General features: G+C 40.7%; 1 protein-coding gene across 1 annotated transcript in view; it reads left to right on the forward strand.

Annotated features, from left to right (window-relative positions):
- The window catches only part of LOC146504222 (cilia- and flagella-associated protein 337-like), a 43,604-nt gene extending 19,285 nt beyond the window's left edge, over nucleotides 1–24,319 (forward strand). Inside the window, 9 exon segments of the mRNA XM_085130641.1 lie at nucleotides 1,945–2,060; nucleotides 5,197–5,327; nucleotides 14,554–14,655; nucleotides 14,875–14,946; nucleotides 16,139–16,329; nucleotides 18,464–18,661; nucleotides 19,484–19,581; nucleotides 19,583–19,637; nucleotides 19,640–24,319. Coding sequence (XP_084986767.1) covers nucleotides 1,945–2,060; nucleotides 5,197–5,327; nucleotides 14,554–14,655; nucleotides 14,875–14,946; nucleotides 16,139–16,329; nucleotides 18,464–18,661; nucleotides 19,484–19,581; nucleotides 19,583–19,637; nucleotides 19,640–19,702 — 1,026 coding nt within the window. The 3' untranslated portion in view covers nucleotides 19,703–24,319.
- The last annotated feature ends 1,955 nt before the right edge of the window (nucleotides 24,320–26,274 follow it).

Genomic DNA, 26,274 nt, shown 5'->3' on the forward strand with positions numbered 1-26,274 from the left:
AAGGCAGTTATCTCGAATTGAGGGGAATTAAATATATCTTCAGTCGGAATTGTGACTAATCAGAAATTAATTTTAGATATGCAAAATAGGAGTTTTTCCAAGTAGTAATTCCACTGCAGATTCAGCCCATGTTCATTTTGGATTTGAAAAATGGAATTAAGAATATCTGAAAGAGAATGTGCAGTGCACTTAAATGGACACCATTTCTCCAAGAGACAACGACCTTGTTGATATCTGAAATGTTCTTTTTGGGCTCTGAAGAATTGAATGACAGATTTCTGCAGTACACATCCAGTGTAGGTATTAAAAGTGAAAACAGCTTGCCATATGTAGCATTCTGAGACTGTTTTTAATGACTTCGAGCTTACTGCAGTAGTTCTCTGCAAATAAATAAAATAATTATGCCTTTTTGTAATCAATATAATCAACCACATCAGCTCTCTGACCCCATGAGACCTTGTGAGAATGCATCCATGTGCAAGTAGCGTCAGAAATACTTGCACTGCTGCTTGAAACAACCACACAAGTCATTCTCAGCAGAAGAAGCAGGGCCCCCCCTGGGCCAATTAGCAACACGATGCATCATCGCTCCAATTTTCATCAACAATGAACCCGTTGTGTAGCAGTTAGGGCCATTCCAAATGTGAAATTTTGACCTTTTAATTACAGTGTCCCCATTGAGCCAATCAGTGTTTCTTTGTGAAATTGCACAAACAAAGACGCAAAGTGCGTCATCGTGTAAAATTGGACACAGAACAAGAAATGGTGCCTGGGCTGTGACGGGGGATTAATGCCCTAATGTCATGTTGCTTTATCCCTCCTTGGGGGAAAAAATGACACTTTCAAAAGTAGAAAAACACACATTGGTTTTATTTATTTTTTTAAATCCTTTTTTTAGACAAGAAAATAAAGCTGTAGTTCCATTTCTAGTAAATTTCCTTAAGCAACATACACTCACTGGGCGCTTTGTTAGCTGCAGCTTACTAGTACTGGGTTGCCTTCAGAGCTGCTTCAATGGTACAGATTCAGCAAGGTCCTGAAAACAGTCCTCAGGGACTTTGGTCCATGGACATGACAGCATCACACAGCTCATCCATGATGAGAATCTATTGTTCCATCACATCCCTGCTCTATTGGATTAATCAGAATGCAGGATCAGAGGATCAGAAGATGGGTATGCTGTGGTCATAAAGGGCTGAACATGGTCACCAACAATATTCAGGTAGGCTGTGGTGTTTAAACTATGCCCAGCTGGTACTAAGGGGTGCAAAAATAAAATATCCCCACATCATTACATCACCAGCCCCAGCCTGAAGAGTTAAAACAAGGCAAGACGGAGCCATGCTTTCCTGTTGTTTACTGTAAATTCTGACTCTACCATCGTAATTTTTCAGAAGAAATTGAAACTCTTCCTTCCGGGCAATGTTTATCCAATCTTCTGTTTCGGTGAGCCCAAGTTAACTGTAGCCTCGGTTTCCTACTCCTAGTTGTCAGGAGTGGCACCCGGTGTGATCTTCTGGTGCTGTAGCCCATCTGGTTCAAGGCTCAGCATGTTGTGCATTCAGAAATATATTAACTGGTTGTAACAAGTGGTTACAACAAGTATTTCTACCCAGAGCTGCCACTCACTGGATATTTTATTTTGGGACCATTCTTTTTAAACTCTAGACGTGGTTGTGCAGTTTCTGAAATACTCAGATCAGCCCACCTGGCACCAACAACAATGCTACATTCAGAGCCACTTAAATCCCCTTTCTTCCTCATTCTGATTCTTAGTTTGAACTCCAGCAGCTTGTCTTGATCATGTCTAGATGCCTAAATGCACCGACTTGCTGTCTTGTGATTACATATTTGCATTAATGAGCAGTTGAGGGTGTACCAAAGACTTTAAAAACATTTTGTGTTGTCCAAATGCATTTAAGTGTTATTTTGGCTTCTTTTCAGGTGTGGGACTTTAACGGCCGCTGCCTTCACAGAATGAATGCTGGCCTGGGTCGTGCTGTCAGGATCTCTCAGGTGTTGTTGCTGAAGAGAAGCATACTGGCGATGGGCTGGGAAAGGTAGTCGTGTATATATTTAAGAGATGTTATTATTTTGATTATTGTTGTTTTGCTCATTTGTGTTTCATTTTAAACACTGAATCCATAATGTACAACACTGAACAACTGTGTGTAAAAATGACTGTGTGTGAAAGCATCTGCGTGTGTGTTTGTGTGTTTCTGTCCTTTCTTGCTCTGTCTGGCTGCCAAAAGCTCAGAGCCAACCAGACATCTGGACCCTAACAAGTCAAAACGCTCCAGGGCGCTCATATTTGCTTTACTATCACTACCTCATATTTGTGTGATTGTGTGTGATTGTGTGTGTGTGTGTCTATTCTTTTTATACTCACATCACATCTGCTCTTCATCATCATCATCATTTCACACCCAGTGAGCTGAACTCAGCAGTGTGCTATCATCAAGTTATACGACTCGCTCCCTTTCTGTCTTTCCGTCTCATCGCCACATGCGCGCACACGTCCCGACACGCGCACGCACGCAGACACACTCTTTCTCGCTCTCTGGGGAGTCACAGTGGTAAAGCGAACATAGACGACAGATCAGCAGCAGTAAAAGAAAATGGTGCCGTTATGACTTTCATTACTCATATAATTTCCTGTTTCTTCGCATCAGCCTAGACCGCAGTTTAATCCATATAGCGCTGTGTCACATGGCATCCAATTCAAAGTCCTATCAGCTTCGGCTGCTCAAGCGATCTCACGCGGGTTGAAATATCCACATCCCACTGCTAGACATACTTCTCAGTTTGAAACCAAAGTGCATCATTATTTCATTTCACATGCGGCAGCAGCTCAACAATAAAAAGCAAAAGTTCTGTGATGAGAGAACAAAAGAGTAAAGAAGAAGAACTCATTGCAGGTGTGCTAAAAGTCCTCCTGAGATGAAGAATATTAAAGCGTTGCATATTCATGATATCCCCTGTAGCGCTGTAGTGTAAAGGAACTGCTTCCATGTTCATTACCAACACTGCCTTGATGCATTGCAGGTGTAAAGCAAAGTTTGAATGTGTGGCAGAGGAGGTATAATTTATGGAATAAATAACTGATTAATGCAATGTTTCTTCAGACTACGGGGGGAAAAAAGCAATTTCATGGGGGCAGCATGGATGGCAAGGTTCAAAATTTATAGTGAAATTAAATGAATATGATTTTTGTTGGGAAAATAAACAAATGAGTCTGCTAATGCTATAATGATTACCTTTAATGCACTCAAATTCAACTTATTTCTTTTTTTTAATGAGCAAAATAAAACTTTTTTCTTTGGGGTGGGACATAAGCCTGCTACAGTTCTGTGCAAAATCTTGGACCAGTCTTCATATCTTTATATTTTGCTTCCAAGGAGTCACGCTTTATTGTAACATTTTTAACGTGCGCAGTAGGTCTCCAGGTTTTCTGAAAGTTGTTTTCAGTCTAAACCTGTACTTGATCATTTTGAGACCTTTTTGTTTTTTTGCTTATTTCTTAAGCCTCTTAACACTGACCTATGAATCATGCAATCATAAAAAGGGCACCGATCTCGAATACCTGAACCAGTGCTGTGTCTACACATAACAGACAACTTAGCAAAGGATACATTTTAAATGGTATCTTTTGGCACTTTGTTGTTAGCAGCCTGTCGTAGAAGCACATTATTTGTTCCAATTTCCTTTGTTGAATCTATAGAAAATCCCAAAGATAACACAGTTCAACAGGCATAAAATAGGATTTTTGCACCAACGAGGTGATTCCCAAAGAACTATTAGCTGAAAATGACATATCTAAGCATGCTGTGATCTATACATAGCCCCGCATTGCACTGCTCCCTTCACCTTCAATTTAATCCATGCTGAGATTCTTTCCTTAAGTAATTTAAAAAACTGGACAAGTAGAGGACAAAAGAGGAAGACCTAGAGGGCCTAAAAATACTATGTACAGCAGATGAATATTATCTGAAAGTCATGTCTTTAAGAAATAGGAAAAAAAAAATCTGACAAAGGCCCAAAGAGATGCATTTGACCCTTTAGTTGATCCATTACCAGATAGTTTCTGAAGCCTCATCAGAAACTATCTGGGTAGCTGTCAACAAGCCGTCTTAAGGAAGGGAAATGGGGACACAATGAAACACTGTCAGTCATGGATTGGCCTCTCCTGGAGCCGGACCTCAACATCACTGAAGTAGTGTGAATTCATCTTGACAGAGAGCAGAACAAAAGGTAGCAGACATCCAAAGAAGACCTTCGAATGTCCTTCAAGAAGCTTGGAGAACTAGTCCTGAAGACTACAAGCTACAAGAAACCTGTCTATAAGAGTTCAGGTTGTGTTAAAGAATAAATGTTGTCATAACAAATACAGACTTTCAACATCTGAGATTTGTAAATTTAATTATTTTTTGCCTTATTTCCATGTGTATTTGCTGCACCTATTTCCCAGCATAATATTATAAAAAATGAGAGGTGACTGTTGGGTCTGCGCTTCCACAGGCCCCACTGGTTTAGAGACTTATTCCCGTTAACAAAGCAAGACGAACAGCTCAACCGGTTTTCACATGTTAGCAAGGGGAACCGGACGGCAGCAGTCCTCTGCCATTGGTATCAAGCGAGTCCAAAGAACCAGCTTCCCTTACAGCCTTTTATTTCTGTGACACACAGTTTACACTGTTTGTGTGACCACCTGCTCACCAAAAGGGTCATAAAGGCAGGAAGTTTACTAAACAAGAAAACAGAACCTTCACCTAGGATGTGCCTATAATAAAACACTACAGCCTCCCCACCATTCAACAGCCTGGGGAGGGCAATAGAAACAGGAGAATGTCTTTGATCATACAGTTTGAACCAAGACTTACAAATTTAAGTACAATAATGGCAACATTTAACAATATGACTCCAACAGTGACTCTATACTTTTGCACAGTACTGTAACTACTGTGTAACTAACTAGCAACTGCTGTTGCTAGGGCTGCTCCGAACTGCCAGTAATACTAATGATCATTATAATAATAATTTAATATAACATGTATCCTGATTAACACATATTGTGTTGCCTAAAGAAAGAGAATTAATAATGATGGTCCAGTGTGCATCTTATCTTAAAACGGTGTTGGAGTCTTATATGTGTCATTTTTACACCATTTTCTTCCCTCTGTGTTTGTCCCTCTGTAGGAAGTTAACAGTTTTCCGCCTGCATTCCTTCTTGCAGTCTACTGTTGAGCCCTGTGAGTGGAAGGGGGGACTCCAGCATCGCGGTGCTGTACTGTGCGCCGCGTTCCAGCCCCCACAGACTCTAGTGACAGGTGTGTGTTTGTACATGCAACGTAAATGTTTCTTTTACTCAGTAAAGTTTTGCAGTAACAGAAGCGTCATTAACAATGCATGTGTGCATTCATGCCTGTAGCTTTTGTGTGCACCTTTCCTTTTCGATTACACTTTCACAGCTTATAAGAACGAGAGCTTGTGCAGAAGAGAGAGAGAGAGAGAGTTGGAAGAAAGGGGGAAAAAACAAACACAGGCTAGGAAATTAAAATGAATCTGAGAAAACAGACTTTAGTTAAATGAAAAATAACTGGCTGCAGTTATCTGCTGATTAAAGTAAGTGGTGTTGTTATCAAAGGACTCAAGCTTCACGCTTCTCTGTCTCTGCTGGAAATGGCTGTGTGTGTTTTTTGTGTGTTTGTGCACATGTGAAGGTAGAAAGAGACTTAATAGAGCTCAGAATTCACAATCAAAGAACTGTACTCTGTGTGTGTGTGTGTGTGTCCATTTTTGGCTTTTTTTCTCTTTGTTTTTCTTGTTGAACGTCAAATAATATCCACAGTATAAACACAACAAAACTCTACAATATAAGTAAAAAAAAAACATAAAAAATAATGAAAAAGTGAAGTGAAAATACCCTAATTAGAAACTCCCCATGTGGCAGATACAGTAGATCTGCCAGACCCTTTTAAGTCGGTGTTCTCCCCTGTTGGCCTTTGTTGGTGCAAACCACATTACTCAACAACAAGCACAACAGCTTCCATTTTCTCTGTTGTGGGCTGACATTTGCCTCCACCACAGACCGAAACCTTTAAATGTGAGAATGCCTTAATTTGCCATTTCCATCTTAATTAAATTCGCAATTAGAAGCAAGTAAACTGGAAAGGTCGTCAAGTATAATGAGGACAAAAAACCCTCACACGTGTTCCTGTCAGTACTGCATCTTACTAGAAAATGAAGAAATCCCTGTATGTCTGTCTGCGTTCTGAGTGTGGAGGGGAGGGGCTTCAAACACAGACAGGTGACACAGGGACTCATAAACCGAGATGAAATGAAAGAAGTGTGTTTGTTTTTTTAAGTGAAAAAACTAGAAATGCACAGATTGCAGTTTTGATTGGCTGATTATGATTTTGTTTCATAAGTTTTTTCCCACTTCAGATTGTCATATGAGACTGGCAGGGACTGACATCTAGCAGTTTGGAGGACCACATAATTTTGCAAGAATAACCCTTTTTCCCCTCGTGTGTGCTTTTCACTCGAGTGTTTCTCATAAAAAACAGAAACTATCTTTTGAAGGCAGTTTTCCTTTATTGGTTAAATTGATCCTTTGCCCAATAAATCACAATCTTCCAGGTTTGTGGCAGCAGATTGGGAGGGGTCTTTTCCTTTCCAGCGTGACTGTGCCCCAGTGCACAAAGCTAGGTCCATAAAGGCATGGTTGAATGAGCCTGGTGTAGAAGAACTTGACTGGCTCGCACAAAGCTCTGATCTCAACCCCATCAAACACCTCTGAGATGAACTAGAATTACTGCAAGCCAAGCACTTCCCCTCCAGCAGCTGTCTGACCTCACAAATGATCTGGATAAATGGGCTGAGATTCCCACAGATACACTCCAAAATCTTGCGGAAAACCTCCCCAGAAGAGTGGAAGCTATTAAAGCTCCAAAGGTGGGACGGACTCCACATTAATGCCTATGGATTTAGAATGGAACGCCATCAAAGCTCATACTGATGTCAGTGTGTAGGTGGTCAAATGCTTTTGTCCCTGTCCCTCGCCAAACAAATACAGGTGCAACAGATTTACAGTTTATAAATAAACTAAGCAACTAACAAGACACTGGTTATTGACCAAGAGTGTTGACTAGTGACCAACAGTCAGCTATGATGCTTTTTTTCTGCGACATGCAGTAACTAAACAACTTTTTTTTTGTATTTGAACACTGATATTTTTCTGATAACACACCTAAAACATACATTCACAATTATTAATGGCATAACGTGTGGGTTATACAAAGCTGAACCTGCAAAGGGCAGAGGTAGTGAAGGTGGATGAGTTTCTAACCATCCAAAGCCACTCAGTGGACTCACAGAGCAGTAAAGAAGACAGTGCGGGCAGGGTGGAGTGGGTGGAGTGGGTGGAGTGAGTGGAGGGTGGATGCAGGGTTTGGAGATGGTGTCACTGCCAAAAAGACAAGAGGATGTGAGTCAGAGGTGACAGATGTTAAGAATTTCACTCTGAATTCTCATTAATTAATTAATTAATTAATTAAAATCATTAACCGTCTAATCAGTGAATGAATGTTTTTTAAATCTAACAATCAGCAGGAGCCACATTAAAACCCACTGTAATGTAACAGTCTGGTTATACCTAATAAGGGCGACAGCTAATTTAAGTTTGAAGTTTTCTAAATCTGCAGAATTGGTGTTTGGATGAAATGGTTAGATGACGACATTAAGAAAACTCAAGTGTTAATACTGGAGGCTAAGCAATCAACCTGTTCTTACAGGCACTGTTTAAACAGGCTCTGCACTGGTTCATCCAATAAGTTCAAGATCTATTCCCAATAAAAAAGTTACAAGCAGTTCTCTTTTCACATTCTGTTTCTATACTTGTATTTTCTAATTCTGATTCTCTCTGCCTCTCCCTCCCTGAGTCCTTGGAGAAACAATTACTCAGTACCTCACTGAGGGTAGAACTGTTACACAAAATGTGAAAAAAAAAAAAACCTGAACACTGAAGAACATTTTCCGGCGTTACCATCAAAATGATTTGGCAGCTGATTAGTGCATGGACTCAGCGGCGTGAGCTGCAAATGACTCGCACATATGAAATCAGGGTAGTGTCCTAAAATCACACCAGCGCTTATCAAAATGCAGAAACACTGGGCGCCTCTGGCTAATGGAAGAGCAGACGAGAAGCGTTCGTCTTCCAATCACTCTATTTTTCATCCCACTTCTTCGAGTTCATGTGAACTTTTCAAAAACATTTTTTCTAAAGTTTTTATGCATGATTAAAAAAAAAAAAAAAAAAAAGCTTCTAAGTTTCTTGTGGACCTTGCAATCCCCCCGCCCCTTCCTTGGCACTTGATCACATCTGCCAAGCTGTCACACTGAGTATCAGCCATCATTAACAGAGAAACCAAGTAGCTGCTCTTTACATGGACAAATACATAGAATTAACGGCTCTGTCATGGTTTTTAGCATGTGAAGACGGCTTGCTTTGAAATGTCGGCATGACCCCTCAGTACTCATCACTTTCTAAGGTTTTTTTTTTTTTTTTTGCCTGGGGGATTGAACTGGCAATCCTCCAGCCACTGGTCCACTTGTATAACCCTCAAACTGCAAACACTCTGCACCCAATTTGCCCCAGTATGCTCTTCACTTTGTAAAGTTGTATCACTTTGGCTCACGTATTGAAAGTTCAGCTGCAGTTTACCAGTCTGTGTGAGCAGCGTGCAGACACAAACTGCAGGGCCCCTCTCTGGCCTTCTGAGACAGATCAAGCCCACAGATAAGTACTGAGAGCGATAAAGTGAGGGATGGAGGTGGAAAGGTAGATAAGAGGGGTATTCTCGAAGCTGGAGGGAGAAATGGTTTGGAAGGAAATGAATAGTTGGAGCTAGAACAAAAAGCACGAATCAGGAGCTACTTTGGAAACTTCTTCAAAGTTCGCTGTGCAATTTCTTTCCCCGTGCTCAACCCCCCGCCATCAATTTATTTATCCATTTTTTATCTAATCTCTGTACTTTAGACTGCCCACCCCCCTCCATCTACACATAGCCCCGCATTGCACTGCTCCCTCCACCTCCAATTTAATCCAAAATGCCCAATTTGAATTATGTTTATTAGAACTCTTGCAGTGGAAGCAAGGGTGAAATGAGTGTGTTTCTGCCTTTCGAGCATCTATGTGTCTGTCTGTGCGTGCATGTTGTACGGCTGCAGGGAGGGTGCTTGTATATTTTAAGAAAAAACTTTGGAAATGCGCAGGCTGAATGCAAATGAGTCACCTCATAAATCACATTTTTTATATTTTGAGCTTCAGTGTTTTAATGTCTAGAAGGAGAAAGCGTTAAGCTGGGGGGAAGAATCAAAAACATAACCTTTGCGACAGCTTTTCGTCATCAGAGGTGCTGGAATATCCACATCTGCTAACATCTTGTCCAAAAAATTCATAAAATGGTGTAATTCATTCCTAACTCCTCTTACATTTGAATATCTTGTGTGTTACTCCCCTCCCCTGGCCTTTGGGCATATGAAAAGGATGGAAAAAAAATGAATGAAAGGGAGGGGGTAAAGGGAAAAAAAAAGGGTGAATCGCATTCGCATTGCTATTTCCTGCATTTCCACGCTTATCTTCTCGCACATTAAAGTAAAAGGTGCATGAGAACTGTGCGCTATTTTCTACATTAACTTTTGTTTTTTTTTTTTGGAGTTGCAAATTCTTTCTTTGACAAATCCACCGAGCAAAAAGGCGGCATCTAAAAGCGATGACGCATTAGTTTCAGTTGGCTGCATATTTCTTCGGGGTTGTAGTGAGTAATGCTCTTTTCACATCAAAGCATCGGTGCTGCCAAGTTATGTGCTTGTGCCGCCGAATGAAGGCAGTGGTGGCATCATGGCCACCAGTGAGAAAAGTCAATTTAAAGTTCTATTTGGCCTCGCACCTGCTTAGGAGATGGTCCACGTGTCTGTGTTTGTGTATATTATTTTTGCGAGTGTGTGTGTGTGTGCGCACGCATAGTTTGGGTCTTGAGTTGAATCAAGTTGTAGCAGGAACATTGGGTTGATGGGGGACTGAGGCCTCCTCATCCATATTCAGTGTTTGCTAGGTTCTGCTTGACTTCTCACTCACACACACACACACACACACACACACACATACATGCACGCGCGCGCGCACACACACACACACATTTCTGTGCACACAAACACAGCAGGATATATGGGTTCTGTGTATCTCCTTCAGTCTAACCCCCCTTTTCACTTTTCCTTCCTTCTTTGAATCCCTTAATCCTTTGTGGATGAAAAACTTCCAAGCAACCAGTCACCAACTAATCTGAAGTTTGATGAATGGCCAAAATGTTTTGCAACAAATAGAAATAGCAAGTGCAGAAATCAAAGGACACGATGACAACAATGAAATTTTTCTTTTTTTTTTGAGCAGAGGGGGCTCTTTTTGTGTATATATAAATCTGTTGGGGGAAAATGATAAACAATATTTAATATCATTGATATTAAATCAAGTGATGCCACTTGAGTTGGCATTAACTGAGGCAGAGGAATGGAAGTTCAAAAATGACTCTGTGGAGTCAGAACTTTTTACCACAGACATTGTGCTGGTGGGTTAACTGGAACAGGTTTCATGGACTTCCACCAAAAAAAAGCTGGCACCACAAATTTGCTGGGCCCAAAGCTGATTTTAATAGACATGGGAGGAGCTGCCGCGAGAAATTCACTAATGACTGGCTGATGTACCAGACAGATTCTGTCTGCAATGATTTTCATATCAAGGAAATTACTTGTCAAACCTGTCAAAATGTGAGCTCGCTCTCACAAGGCATCCAAGGCAAACTGGCTCCATGCTGGCACTTAAAGCAGTAGCACAGGCTCTGTAATGGTAAAAACTAGCTAAAAACTCATCTGACCTCTGTAGCCATTTGTGGGCTTGAGCTTATTCGCCAAAAATACAATGAGTATAACATCTTTGTTTCTGCCAAATCAATCAATCTTTTTAAAAACAAAATCATGTTTTACAATACTGAACAAAAGTTTCGGGCAACCCCTCATTTCTTTATATTTTTGCTCCAAGGACCAAGACTTTCTTGTAATTGTTTAAAGTGGTCTTGAGCAATAGTTTACCAGGATTTCTGAGGATCTTTTAAAATTTTTCTTTAGACTTTGGCTGCTTTTTCATTCATTTTTAGTCCCATCCTTGTGCCCGACCACATTCAGAGGACTGTTTTGTTGTTTGATCTGATCTATGAATCACTCAAGCCTAAAAAGTCATCAAACCTAAGAGATGAACCGATGTTGTGTCTGCACTTAGACCACTTAACAAAGAATCATTTTAAAATTGTCTTTTGTCTTCGTTACTAGCAACCTGTCACAAAAAACACATTTTCCTCTGGTTTCTTTAGTTACATCTACAAAGACAAATAATCGTCAGTATGTTTGGGAAAGTTCAGGAGAGACGTAGCACAGTGAGTGCCTACAGCCATCTGTGATACACGTTCTGGGCTCTTTCATGAACAGTTTAGGTAATTAACACCAGTATTAACTTTGACAGCCATTTCTGATTTAGTTTTAGTCAACCAAATAACATGAATCAACTGTAGACCAGAGATGGGCAGTAACGCGTTACTTGTAAAGCGTTACTGTAATCCGATTACTTTTTTCAAGTAACGAGTAAAGTAAGTGATTACTATTGCAAAAACGGTAATTAGATTACTGTTACTTTCCCGTAGGAATGCTGCGTTACTGCGTTACTAAAAACGTGATATTTTGCGAGAATGTCTCATGACAGTGCCATAAGCAAGTGCGAGGTTTGTGACAACAGCTGTGTGCAGATCAACAATGGATAATATATGGAGTGCGGGAGAGAGTATGAGCGTGCAGCGTTTAAAGCGTGGAAGTACTGACCTTACTTTACGTTTGATTCCATAAAAAGTGACAAAAACATTAGTGTCCGTTGTGCGCGGGAAGAAAACTTCTTTTTACAGCGAAGAAAAACCCCTAAACTTCCAAGCAAGCACCGAGTAGCTATGACGTAATGGGAAATTCACAGAGAAACTCGCGGATTCTTCCACTGACCGCTGCGCACACCTGCACCAGGGTAAACCTCCGCCCACCCACTCCTGCTTTACAGGTGAAAATAGAGCAAAAGGACTGCTAGTCTTTGATGTTATTTATTTTCTGCTGTGTTTTACTTGCATCTATTTGAAAGACTGAGTGTAAACACAAAACATATTTTATTTTATGTGCTGGAATGTGCAGAAAATAGGTTTAAATATTGAACAAATTTCTTCCAGTCAGAGAATGTTGCATATAATTAAATTTTTGCTTGATGCATAAAGTTAAAAGATTAAAACTAATAAAACAAGTTTTAAAAAGAGACTTTTCCATTTGATTACATTTTGTATGATGGATTATGTAGAAAAAGTAGAATTGGGCTGAAGATCTATCGCTTTATTACCTATTCAGGTTGTAAATCGTGTTGTTAAAAAGTAACTAAGTAACTAAGTAATTAATTACTTTTGAAAATAAGTAATCAGTAGAGTAACGGGATTACTTTTTGGGGGAAGTAATTAGTAATTAGTTACTGATTACTTTTTTCAAGTAACTTGACCAACACTGCTGTAGACTAAATCTACAGTTCACTCAATCAACTAAAATCTAACGTATAAAAGTTGTTGTGTTTTTACTGGCGAGAGTTTCTCCACACACTTTACAAAGCTTTACACTTTATCTGGGAGCTTCCCCCTTCCTGTTTTTTGGCAGCAGATCAAATGTGTGCATCTAACCATACTGCAGATTACTACCGATCAGTTCACTCACTTCCAAGTGAGTAGTGTAGATCATGTGGATAGAGAACGGAACAAAAGGCAGGTGGCATCCAAAGAAGAGCTTTGAATGTCCATTAAGAAGCCTGGAGAACTATTCCTGAAGACACCTTAAAGAATGGACAAGAAAGCTGCCTAAGAGATTTAGGGTTGTGTTGAAGAATAAAGGTGGTCATAACAAATACTGACTTTCAGCATTTGACAGTTTGCCTACATTTTAATAAATCACCACCCATTTTCTGAGCAAAATATAAGCAACGAAGGGTGACTAGAAGTTTTTGCACAGAATTGTACGTCTGCCAGTCACTGCTGCTGTTACTAACTCTGACACTGCAGTCAGAAGTATAATAGTACTAAAGTATAGAGCTGCAGTTCAGACTACAGGTGTTAGAGCTATCCTTGATACTACGGTACATCTACTACCATCACTGCTGCTCCCATTGACGCTATTCTGCTGCTAATGGAGCGAAGCCTGTAAGCAACGTTAGACAGACAACCCATTCTCCTCCAGTAATATCCCAAACACAGCCCTTTCATTTGATGATCCATTTAAGCAAACTCTTTTTGCCACCACTGGGAGTTCAGGCTGTGTTGCAGAATAAAGGTGATCATACCAAATACTGACTTTTGAGTTTGTTAAAATGACAAACCGTGCAAACGCTTTTCTTATTATATGTTGTATCTCCACCTACGTTTGCACACTTTTCAATAAATTGCTGCAGCTCTTTTTTAGTATAAAAAGATGAGAGGTGGCTCAAGACTTTTGCACATTGCTGTGCAGTGATAAATCTGTGTAGTACTATTTTGTGAACGTACTTCTTTGTATTTCTTGTTATTATCCCCTGTTTAAATATGCAGTGTGATGTGTACTCTATGTATGTTGTCAAAATTGTGCAGGCTAAGTGCATCAAAGTGATTTTAAAAATTAATGAGGGGGATTAAAGCATCTACATCTTAAAGCTCAACATTGTGTAGATGATGCAGAAATCTGCTCTCATTTTCTCTGACCCCCTCTGTCTCAGCCGTACACACACACACACACACACACACACACACACACACACACACACACACACACACACACACACACACACACACACACAGTACATGATAAAAGTCACTTGAAATACAGAAGCTGGCCCTGGGCTGCATGAATAATGCAGCAGACTGGCACTCTCATAAACTTTATACCTCCTATTGCTCACACACACTCACCTCCCATAGCCAACACACTCCTCACACATCTCATTAAGTCCTGCTGTTGGACTGTTGAGCGACCTGATGAGATTCCTGCCATTTTTGACAAACACATTGCCATGCATGTGCTCTTGCTTATATATAATGTAGATTACTTCAAAAGCACTTCTTCTTGCAGTAAAAGTTAGGGGTTGAGTGTTGGAACAGATGGTAGCTGGGGACAGATGTTGAACTTTATCTTTAGAGAAGTTTTTAGTGGCCAGCTTGCATGATTCAGCAGCAAGATAAGAAAGTCAGTGTGTGTTGATAAAAAGTTTTCTTTTGTGTGTGTGTGTGTATAGTCTTTGTATTTCTTTTACTGTGAAGACACTTGGTAAACGCAAGAATTTGTAAAGCACAGGCGGTGAAGTTTACTATATACTGCCATGAAGCAAAGTACAGTTTTTAGAAGGGTTTTTTTTTTGTTACCAAGTTCTTCCTCTGTGTTTTGTCCCTCTTCTGATGTGAGCAGGAAGCTACCATGGCGAGATCATAGTGTGGAACAGCAGCACAGAAAAAGCTTTGAGGAAACTGCGGCCACATGACGAAGGGGAAGACCACAAGAAGCAGCAAGGTGCCACTTTCAACGACAGCAGCTGCAAACACATTCAAACCGTCTTTTCTGTAATTATTATTAGACGTTAATCCTTCCAAAAATCTTTAAAACGAGGAGAAATTAAGTTAATGGTTTTTTTGCCTGTTTCAGTTTGCTTTGTCTTCTGTTCCTCATTCTCAACTCTGACACTGGGTCATTTCCCCACTTCTCACTTCTCAACGTGCTTTTGAATGACAGAGGACTCGGACAGCTGCGATGCCATCACCAGACTGTTCTTCATTCCAGGACGCACATCTGTAACAACTGCAGGTATAGATTGTGGACTCTTTAAAGTGTTATTCAAAGTAAGTCCTAAAAGATGTGGGAGGCTGTATGTTTGTGTAATGCTGTGGGGCAGCCTCAGCTCAGTACTAAATGTCAGCTGAGAGAGAGTGGAGAGAAAACTATTTTCACCCAAACAAATTCCGTATTTTGACTTTTCTAACTTTTCTCCTAACAATAAAACAATCGCATTTGCAAATCAGCTAATTTCACCTTCTTGCTGTGAACCTCTTTAAGCATGCTTGCTGTAAAAGCGTTGTAGTGCAAAACCAAGAGCGGAAGCTGATGCAAACAATGAAGTAACTTTAAAGGCGTTCTACATTTTAAAATGCCAGATCTGCTGAATATATGGCCTTGCATTTATTTATTTTTTTTAAGGATGTTTTACACAGATTGTGTGTCTGGTGTTTACATATTTTAAATACAGTAAGGCTGTGTGGAAATACTGTACAGCATCTGCACATCACTGATCCTTTGATGTAGCAAGTTTTCCAAATTTGTAACTACTTTCCTGCCAAAGTTTACTTTCCTGTATTTATTTAAAAAATTCCCTGGTCCCTTGACTTTTTCAATCCTTTTAGATTTATTCTTGCTGTTAAGTAGCTGCTGCTTCTTTGAGCTGTAGCTGTTAGGTGCTTTAAAAACAAAAAAACACGATCGGCCTCTGCGCCTGCTGCTGCTGCTCGGGCTTGCTGTAGCAATGAGGTATGTGGCTCTGTTGATGATGTTAGTAGAGCAGTTTTTTCTATGGGTTGCCAGATCCAGGGAGAACTAAACAAAGGAAGCCCTGGCCATGTTTATTGTTGACAAAAAAAGATCTCATTGTCAGTCAGAACTTGTACAAATTTCTTACTAATTCGATTATTTCAGTGCTTAATGAAATATGTTGCTGATCTTTTTTGTTTTTTGTTTTTTCAGTATCGTGGATGTTTGAGATTCCCACTTAGCAACAATATGAGCATTTTTAATCCATAATTGATTTTGTAGGCAGATTACATTTTAGACCACATGGGTACACTCTAACTGCCTTATTGTAACTCTGTTTGACTTTCTCCTATTGGTACTTGTGGTGTTGCTCCCACAGCATGCGTTTTCTTTTTCAAATCTAGTCCAAACACACGTCTAAAATAACCGATGCCTCTGGTTATTGCAGCCATTCCTATTTCTGCATTTCCATCAGGTGCTGCAGATTTGGTGTCCTGCGGGGGTTCAGGTACGGTCAGGCTCTGGAGCGCCCAGCACGCCCGTCTGGTAGGACAGTTCACGGCCCACGAAGGGGACCTGGGATCTATTGTAATAGCTGTCAGTCCCTGTGGAGAATATTTAACCACAGCTGACAGGGAAGGGACAGTCAAGATATGGGACGTGAAGGTGGGTTTGTGCACAATTTTGTATATTGTGGTGTTAAAAAAAAAGGAGTAAAAAAGAGAAAATGACGGAGACTGATGAAAACAGAGCCCGAGGGTGGGACAGAGATCAAGAGGCAGACTTTAATAGACAGTGAAGAAAGAGTGGACCCTGAATATTTCCATTAAATCCAAGCGTGTTGTTCACTCTGAAAATGACAGCCCTGTCTGTCATTGTGATGTCTCAGCAGCTTGCTGGAGTACAGTGAAGACAGTCAATCATTTAGAAAATCTCCCCTGATGGATTAGTGGAGAGAGGTAATGCCTCCATCCTCTTTGGTTTTTTTGAAAATATTACTTTAAAGCAGTAGAGGCCATTAGAAATGGATGAGATTTGTAATTGCTTCCTTTTTTAAACAAAAGATATTGTTTTTGTGGACCACCTCGATTAGAAGAGGAGTGATGAGGAGTCATCACATCATCAGTAATGTCATCCACGTCCACTGAGATTCAGTTCATCACACGAGAATGTCCCACGCGTTTGGTCACTGAAGAGTTTTCATACCTCAGAGAGGCCTTTCGACTTTTTGACTCTTGTTATGAAGACTTGGATCGTGCCGTCAGTATGAAGCATAGCTGCATCACTGTCATGCTCATAATCACAGTAAAAGAACACCCTCTCGGGTATTATTGCCACAATATTCAGAGCTCAACTCTCTGTCACAGTTTATAAGGGGATGAATTCAGATGGGTACGTCTCAATTGGCTTCCAGTTTAATTTATGGAGATTTATGTATATATAGTTGAAGCTGGGCAATCTCAGTGCTCTGGTGGAAATTCTGTCCCTTCGGCTAGTTTTGAGCGCACCTCAGAATCAGCTGGATAACTAACATGATTGCACAGTACAGAGTTGTGCGCCCAGACATTTCTCAGGTCAGTCGCAGGCGTCACCTTAAAATGATGTGCAACTTAGTTAAATAAGTTTAAAGTATTTAAAGTAACTGAAAATAAATGTTTTGTGCTTAAATTGTAACTCTTAACACGGAACTTAAATCTTGTAGTTATTAGGTACCCTCAGTGTTATCTTATTGTAACACATGAAACTCCTCCTATCTGAAAAGGTTCTTATCTATAAATAATAACGTAATTATAATGTTGCCTAGCAACCACCTAAGAATCGATAAAATGATCCACTTGAAGCCTTTATGCAATATCATCACTTTATAAAAGCATTTCATTTCAATTTCAACAGACCAAATATAAATGATTAAAATACCAAACTATGATTCACCAGGTGTATAAACTGTAACTTATGAGTTACAGTTAACAGGTTATAAGTTTAGAGGTTTTATTTACTCTGCAAAACTAACAAGCCAAAGCAGTAAATGTCAGAAATTGATTAAAAATGTACTTTATCTGCTTTAAGATGCCAATAGAGGCATTCATGGCCAGCTAGGTTACTACCAACATTGGAAATGCTAACTGGGCCAAAGAGGACATCATTAGCTAATATGATTCTGTGGGTTATACAGGTTATGGTGGAAAAGTCACCTTTTACAGCGGGATCTCACTTTCATTGTACACTCCAGCTGCGGCAGCTCTGTCATTAAAAAGTTTACTCTTCAGGAGCCCCAGCTAAACATAGCCCTAAGTCTTTCTTTGAAAAAAGCATTCGTCTCACTCTGTGTTATCTATGTTAAGCAAAATTATTCACAACACAAATCATCTCCAAAAAGTCGGATCTTTCCAGAATTTTACTGCACTGTAATATTAGCACTAACTAGCTTTTCTGCAGTGCAATATCAAGGATTTTCCTTTATTTCAGGCTTCAACATAAATCTTCAGCTCCTGAGGTTTCATTCCATAGAATGCACAACACACTTCTCGCTCAGTCTTTTGGCATACCATAATCACCTATTATGTACTACATACAGTTTTATATGAATTAAGTACCTCAGTCTTTTAGTCATTTTTTATGTCTGCCTGCAAAATCTATGGTCACCAATAAAACACACAAGAAGTGGTAATGAGAGTGGTAAATCTGCCACTGTTGCCATTGTAACCTGCTGTGTGATTTGAGAAAACATTAAGCTTAGCAACGGTAACCATGGGTGGCAAGGCTGAGCGGTTGTGTAATGATCTGTTCCTCTGTCCCTCAGTATTATTGCCTCACACCAGGTGAAGGAGTCAACAAAGAACTCCCAAAACTGCTATCTAGTTTCCATCCACACCTCGACCACGTGACTCACCTGGAGATGTGTTTACATGGCGATAAGCTCCTCCTCCTCTCAGCATCGTCAGACTGCAGTCTGGCTCTCAGTTACCTGCCTGGAGAGACCGTCGGTTTTTTCGGACAGGTAAACAAATGCACACAAGTGCAGCGTCTTGGGTTACGCAACACAACCTGCAAGTGTGTAATAAAGAGTTGGTCGGATGAAGATATTGTTCAGTGACACAGTGGCAGGCTAACGGCCTTGTATCCTCACACTTGAAATGCAGAGATGTTCAGAAGGGATCTGATAAAGCCTAACCTCCCTCTCTGCAGCATGCTGGTGGTTGTTAGCTTCCAGTTGACAAAATGAATGTGAAACCTACCATCAAGCCATGGTTAGGCGTGTGTGTGTCAAAAGAGACTCATGTGAAGTTAGCCTGGGGCGGTGTCTGCTGAGTGTTGCTTCATTTGAGTTTGCCTCAGGCCCACACACTCATTCAGTCGCACACACATTCACACAAATTCACTCCTATGATTTCATAAGAATACAAAGAACTGCATAGATGCATGAAAGCTAATACATTTACAGGCTCTCTACATTAAATTTCACGGTATGGAAATACGCTGCTTTCCCTAATATAATGTTTTTAAGGCAATAGAAGAAATTCAGTGCATAGTTTGTGTTGCTTTTTATACTTTAAAAAGTATTGTGCTACATTTTATTAATTCACAAAGCCTCATTAGATAACATTGTTCAGTATTTCTCAGGTTCTGCAAATAATACATATAATTTTACAGCCATGAGAAAATACAGACAATAACACAATTAATAATAATCCTGCAAACTCTAGTGTCAAAATCCAGATGACTCTTATCAATTCAGTGGAAAAGTCTTGGGGCTGCAAGGTCATCTTGCAACACAACACACTCGAATATTCTGCTCATCAGTGCTGTGCATGATCTGTAGAGTGATCCTTGGTGTTTGGAGAGACCTGGAACGCAACAGCCGCAACAGGAAACGGAGCAGGACCAGAGTGACCGAGGAAGGCAAGAAAACACCGGACTAGAGATCACCTCTGGCAAGCGGCAAGACCAATGTTAACCAAGGACACGACTCTCCTGCAGAGTGAGGACAACTGGGGATAAAGGATCAGAAAAAGGCCAAAAGAGACAAAAGAGAATCTAAAGTGGTTGCAAGAGGAACTTTATTTAGCTGATTTGAGTTCCACATGATTACAGTTTTGTTATTCCTGGACTGGATAAGTACTTAAGAGAATGAATAGTTTGCTTACTTAAAATACACTGTAATGCTTTCGCTAAAGAAACTACAACATTGTGTGCCAAATGAGTAGAAGAAAAATAAAAACACTACTGAATTGTAGCGTTTGGGCATTTTATTTTTATCCCTTAGGATTGTGTAGTGTGTGACAGTAAGTCGTCATGAATGCGTTGAATATCTGCAAAGAAAGAAAACATTTAAATTGCTCCTAGTTCTGTGATTTTTATCACCAATAATGCTTAGAAAAAAATACTTCGTGAGATTACAGTAATTATTTTTTAAGGTTGTTCTGTGTTCTAATACAAAAGTCAGTAAGAGTCGAGACAGCATTTACTGGTGTTCTCAGAGTCACTCTTCCATTCATTGCCAGTGCAGATTTTTAGGCTTTATGTATTTGACACCATACTTTGATTTTCCTGTTGTTCTGTGTCTTGTAATCAAAAGTTCATGCCACTAATGCAGATGGGACTGACCTGGGGATGATTGCTTGTGTGAAATCAGAAAATCCATCCATCACTCCATGCATCAATAACTGATGATGTAACCGCTGAACCAAACCTTAAAGAGGTTGCTGAGTGGATACGTTTTTTTTTCTTTGCCTCATTTTGCAGTGCATCTGTATATTAATCATGTTTGTGTGTACAGTTTTTCACCCAGAAGCAGGCAGTTCATTAGTAACTGGCAGTAAACAAGGATAGAAGAGATGGCTCCCATCCTCTTCCTGACCGGCCTTTCTCTGGGGCACTTGTTCTTCTACAGCTTTTTACTTCTTTGTTCCAGAGTTTTGGGAAATTTTGTAGGGCAGCACAGCACATAGTACTGTCACCTCACAGGAAGAAGGGGCCTTTCTGAGTGGAGTTGTGCATTGCATTGCCCTATGACAATCCCCCCCAACCCTGAACTGGATAAGTGGAAGAGGATGGATGGAAAGAACGTAGAAATTAATTGTGCAGTTTTTTTGTTGTGGATGTATCTTGCACCTCAAAGCCTTTGCACGACCACCAGACTGAAGGCCTGTGTGCTTGAGATGCAGGCGCATAACAGAACAGAACCAGTCTTTAAGCTTGTTTTAAGGTAAATGCTCATCCCACATTGCTTTGTTACTGAAGGTCAATCGCCAGCAGACAGTCCAGACTCCGAGTACCTAAATATCCCTCTAATGAAATTACCATGCTGTCATATGTGAATCAGTGGTATCCTTTGCTCTCTGGTATGTGCTTTAGTAGCTTGCACTGAAGTAGAGAAAATTAAACCTGGGATATTGCCCACTCTGTGCCAGCTGTTATTTCACCCATCATCGAATCTCATTGACTTTCATTGCTCTCTGACTGCCACAAAATACTTCCTGTGTGGACGCCCCTTAAGAATCCTTTAGATGCTGCTATTTAAGTCACAAAATAGCATCAGCAGGTAACAGTGTGTCTGACCAAAGGTATAAGGCTCTGTTAAAGCCATGGTTAGTACAATTTATATGGTTTCTGTGAATCCATCCATCCACCCATTCATCTTCTTCCACTTATCCAATTTAGGTAGCCTATCACGGCTGTCATTGAGTGAGAGGAGGCATACGCCCTGGACAGGTCGCCAGTCTGTGACCGGGCTAACACAAAGAGACAGACAACCATTTACACCGATTCACATCAATTTATAGCAACCAGTTAACCTAAAAAGCTTTGGCCTTTGGACTGCAGGAGAAAGCTGGAGTACATGGAGAGAACCCAAAAGGCGCAGTGAGACAGAGAGGCCTCAGGCGGCTGGTGGATTAAAACCCAGGTGCAGTGAGGTGACTAATGTTGAGAGTTTATTAGAGGTCAGCTGAAACAGTTTCACAGGGGCACGTGTAATATTTAGATCTAATGAGAGAGTGAAACCGATTACAATGTTTTTAATTCTTATAAGTTCGCAATTGATAATTTTATGACCAAGAGAATGTAAGCAATCAGAGGAGTGTTATATTATTAATCCACAGTGGAATAGTTTCTGCAGGATAATTAAAAGGTGATGAGAGAATTTAAGGGTCTGCCTAAACTCAAGGGCAAGTCAAATGACAAAGGACGCCACATTTTAAAAGGATGAGAACGCCCCCCCTCAAAAACCAAAAAACTTGAAAAATGTGAAACTGTAGGAAAAGTGTCCAGTATGACTCTACAGGGGGAATCAATACTTGCTGTGTGAAGCTGCGTGTTTGTGAGAAAGTGTGTGTACAGTACTGAGCTCATCAGAAAAGTTTGTGTGGTTGATTTGGCGGAAGAGCCAATTGGCAAGTCTTAACTGGGCTACCATCCAGCTACTGGGCATGAGGTGAGGAGAGGGAATGGCTTCACTCCATCACCAGCTGAGTGTGTGCGTGTGTGCGCGTGACTAAATAGCCTCAGTCCATCAGAGAACCCATTCAGCAGTGAGCGAGAGTGTCAGGTCTGTTCCGCTCACTCCATCACCGCATGCATGTGTGTGTTTGTGAGCAATACAGGAGTCATGGATATTGATGGAGTTGGGCGCTCAGTCTAATCTTTGCAGCAACACAAAGTACTCGAGTATCCACAGGAGAAATAAAACACGGTGCCCCCCCGGACACACACTCAAGGAGGAAAGTGCAGGATTTATTCTTTGTGCTTTTACGAAGCCATAAAGATCACTTGAAATTATAACAAACCGGATTAAAAGAGTCAATATTCGGAGCCAGTCTAATAGCCAAACCAGGCTGTGAAATTTCAGTGTCGTTAAATTTAGTACCAACTTCGCAAACATCCACGCGCGGGCAAACATGTGCACACGTGCCGTACACACACAATGCGGAGGTGGAAAAGCAATTACAAGCAGGAAGGTTGATTTTGATTTTAATTGGGAGCCATCGCTGTGAGTTCCACCTGTTATTGTCGGTAGCCAGCAACCATAAATGTGGCGCTGTCAGTCCTGCATAACTCGTTCACTGAGTTTAATCGAAATTACTGTGGCCTAATCACCAGTTCCACCTCCAACTTTTTTTAATGAATTAGTTGACCAGTTTTAGTGTGAGATTAATGGTAGTATCACGAGTTTTAGTATGAGCATGGCTGAATATCGACACTTCACCGTTAAGCTAATATACAGCTAATATACAACAAAAATAGTGCATGTAATCGTGTTTCCACAGTTAAACTGGAGGCTGCCAGCTTCATTTCATGTCCACTGTGCATATTTACATTAGCATCATCTTCCTCATCCTTGTCATTATCCCCCCCCCCCTCCAAACTCACCACATCTCTAACTGATGATTGATTCTAATAAAGGAGCAAGAGGTCATTATTATTCCTGCAAGCTCTACAGAACACACACACACACGCGCGCGCACACACACACACACACACACACACACACGTTCACGCATTTTGGATAGTCGGAAATAGAAACAAAATGCACCCGAATGCAGTCACGCACTTAAAGACGGCGTGCTTCATTACAGCCACCCCCCTTCGTCTTCATCTGCAATTCAAAGTAGGTCCAGCGTGCAAATGATGTGTGCTCAAAAAAATTCCCAATTAATTTTACTCAGTGTGTGTAAAATATGGGGCCACTGCACAAGTGTTCTGCATTGAAGAGTGTAGTTAAATTACTAGGAAGTGGGCTGATGATGCTGGCCTGCCACTGCATACCCCTGAGCGTATGGCAGTGTTAGCATTTCAAATTGAGTTACACGCTAAACAAGCAAAGCAGTGTGCGAGTGCTAACTCATCTGTTTATAGCAGGGCCTGCCTTGTTTGTTCTCTTCATGTCTGTGTGTGTTTGGGTATAGATGAGTGTGTATGTGTGTATCTGCTTCTGATTCTTTGTCTTAGTAATATGAAATCAAATTACATTCTTCTATATACGTGTGTGTGTGTGTGTGTGTGTATTAGAGAAAGTGTGTGGAGGTTTCTGTGTGTCCTTTTCTCTGTTCCTCTTTTTCAGGAGTTTGTCTATGGGGCTAAACACTCATCATGTAAATCAGTGAGCTATTAGGGGAGCTGGCTCCTCTTTCCTCTGCTTTCTTATGAAGATGAATAAGAACCAAGCCAGTGATAAAGGAGAGGAGAGGAAATGAAATGAACTCTGTGATTAAAGTGCTCTGCTATTTGGGCCTCTTGGTGCAGTATTCTTATCTTACGTGTGTGTGTATGTGTGTGTGTGTGCGTATTCACATAATTTGCATGCCTTTCAGCTCCAGCTTATTTTAATTTAGTAGTTTCAGTCATTTGGTTGTTTTTTTTCCCCTTTTTTTAAGCTGACGTTTAAGTTGCGAAGACATCAGGCACATGCACTGAAGTGCATGCGTGAATCTTCATACATTGTGCCGTCATGCAAAAGTTCCTGCAAGTTGTGAAATCATATCATATATCATCATATATTGGCTTCAGAGAATGAACTTCACTTATATGAGGTTTTAAGTGACTTATGGTTATTGCAAATGTACAGTTTATCATATGCACGAGTGCACGTGCACATGCATGTATATGACTTTAATTGGCCTGAAGCACTCAGGCTTGTAATATTGCCCTATCTGTTTCATGCTGCCTAAATCTTTAAAATTTTAAAGATAACTTCATTTGTATGTATGAGTTTAGTGGCAGGTGAATTAGTTTGGTGCTGCTTGCACATTGCAGCTCAGGTTGCCTGATTGCAGCATAATTACCATAAATCAAATTTACATTTGTCATGTAATTTAGTTCTCATTTTGGTATTGCCTAGTTGATTTTAGCGTCCACCATGAATAAAATTTATTGTCATACAGATTAATAATTGGAACACACACACACGCACGCACACTCGCGTGTTGGTCCCCCGAACGTGTCAGGGGAGTTATCATAATAATTGTGAGTGTAACTATTTAACAATTAAGATGCAGTATACAGTATCACTCCTTATTTTTCTTTATACAGCTCCACACTCCCTCATCAGTTTGTGTCGCACTTTCCACAGTTTTGCAACTTGCAGTCATTTGCTGCCGTTTGCAGCCAAGTGTGTGTAAGTTTTCCATACAAGCTATGAGCAAGCAAGCAAAACAGTCATGTGGAGGTTATCAGTGCAGCACCGAATAACTCATTTCACATTAGCGACAGCCAGAATCTCCTGAAACCACTCCTCACCAACTGGTCAGGGAATACACACTTTCCCGTAGCGACCAGCCGTTGCCTCTGACTGGTCTCTAGGCCTGCGTGAGTGTGGCTTTAGCAATTGGTTTCACACAGACTGCCATGAACCACTTGCAGCGTGTTATTGAATGCACATTTTTCCCAGTGGTTGCCAGATGGTCGCTAACTGGTCTCGAGTCCCGTGTGACTGAGGCCTTACTAAAAGTTAACATGAGCGTGTTGGTCGTGTCTCATTTGTATTGTTTTTGTTTTGTTTAATTGCCTTCAAAATTTGAGGAAAGAATAACAAACAAAGCACCTGTTATTGAAGCAGGCAATAAGATGATTAGATTGCTGTAACTGGCTATGGATGCATTCTGAGCTGTGAAATTATGAAGTCAGACAACCCGCAGCTCATTTGAATGTGACCTTTTGGGAAAGTGGGAGGAACATGGGGAGAACATGCAAACTCCACTCAGGCCAGATGGTGGATTCAAACCCTGCACATTCTCGCTGTGAGGGAGCAGTGCTAACCAGCTTGCCACTGCGCTGCCCTGTTTCAAGCTCATTATTGTCATTTTTAATAATTATTGCTGCTATTTTTTATTTGTTTATTTATTTGTTTTTTACATCAGCTGACCTTTGATAAAACCAGCTGTGGGGTCCTGAGGTGCACAGCACAATATTAGCAAAATATATTTGTGACTGTGACACCTCAAGATGCCACTAATAACCCACTCGCCTCCCTTGTCGGGTTCCTCGTAACATTTATTGAGGATGTTGCCTGAGTGCGTTTTTAATTGCATTTTAAGCACCGCCGCACTTGTAAAGATGCAAATGGCTGGATATTGTTTTTTTATGAGAGCGAACCGAGTGAAGGAAATGGCAAAAAAACAGAGAGTGAAGTTTTACCGCGCTACAGGCTATTCAGCCCGTTCTAGCATGTTGTGTGCAAGAATGACAGCATCATGAATTATTCAAAATGCCATTGTGTGCTGCCTTACTGTCCTCTTGAGAGGAGAAAGGCATGGGGCTGTGGTCAGTGTGTCCATGCATGCCTCATGTTTAGTGCTGCAAATGAAAGCTGAGCCATTCGTCGAAGACAGGAAGCCAAAACGCAAGATTTAGATGAAAACCATCTATCACTGTGCTTTAGAAAACTCAGCCCAAAGGAGCCGGATTTAAGTGTTTTCTGTGCATACTTGTGCATCTGTGCATCTTGACTAAATCAGTGCAGGAACATTTGACTTGGAGCAGGATGATGCATGCTATCAGAATGCTAAGCAGCACTTTTAAACAGTCTTAATGTTGCGAAGTTGTACAGCAATAAATTCAGGTTGACACTGTGCACTGCTTCCCTGGGCTAAGGCTGCCACTGATGAACAGGTATAC

This window comes from Neolamprologus multifasciatus, chromosome 14 (genome assembly GCF_963576455.1).
Source record: "Neolamprologus multifasciatus chromosome 14, fNeoMul1.2, whole genome shotgun sequence".
In the NCBI taxonomy this organism is placed as follows: Eukaryota; Metazoa; Chordata; class Actinopteri; order Cichliformes; family Cichlidae; genus Neolamprologus; species Neolamprologus multifasciatus.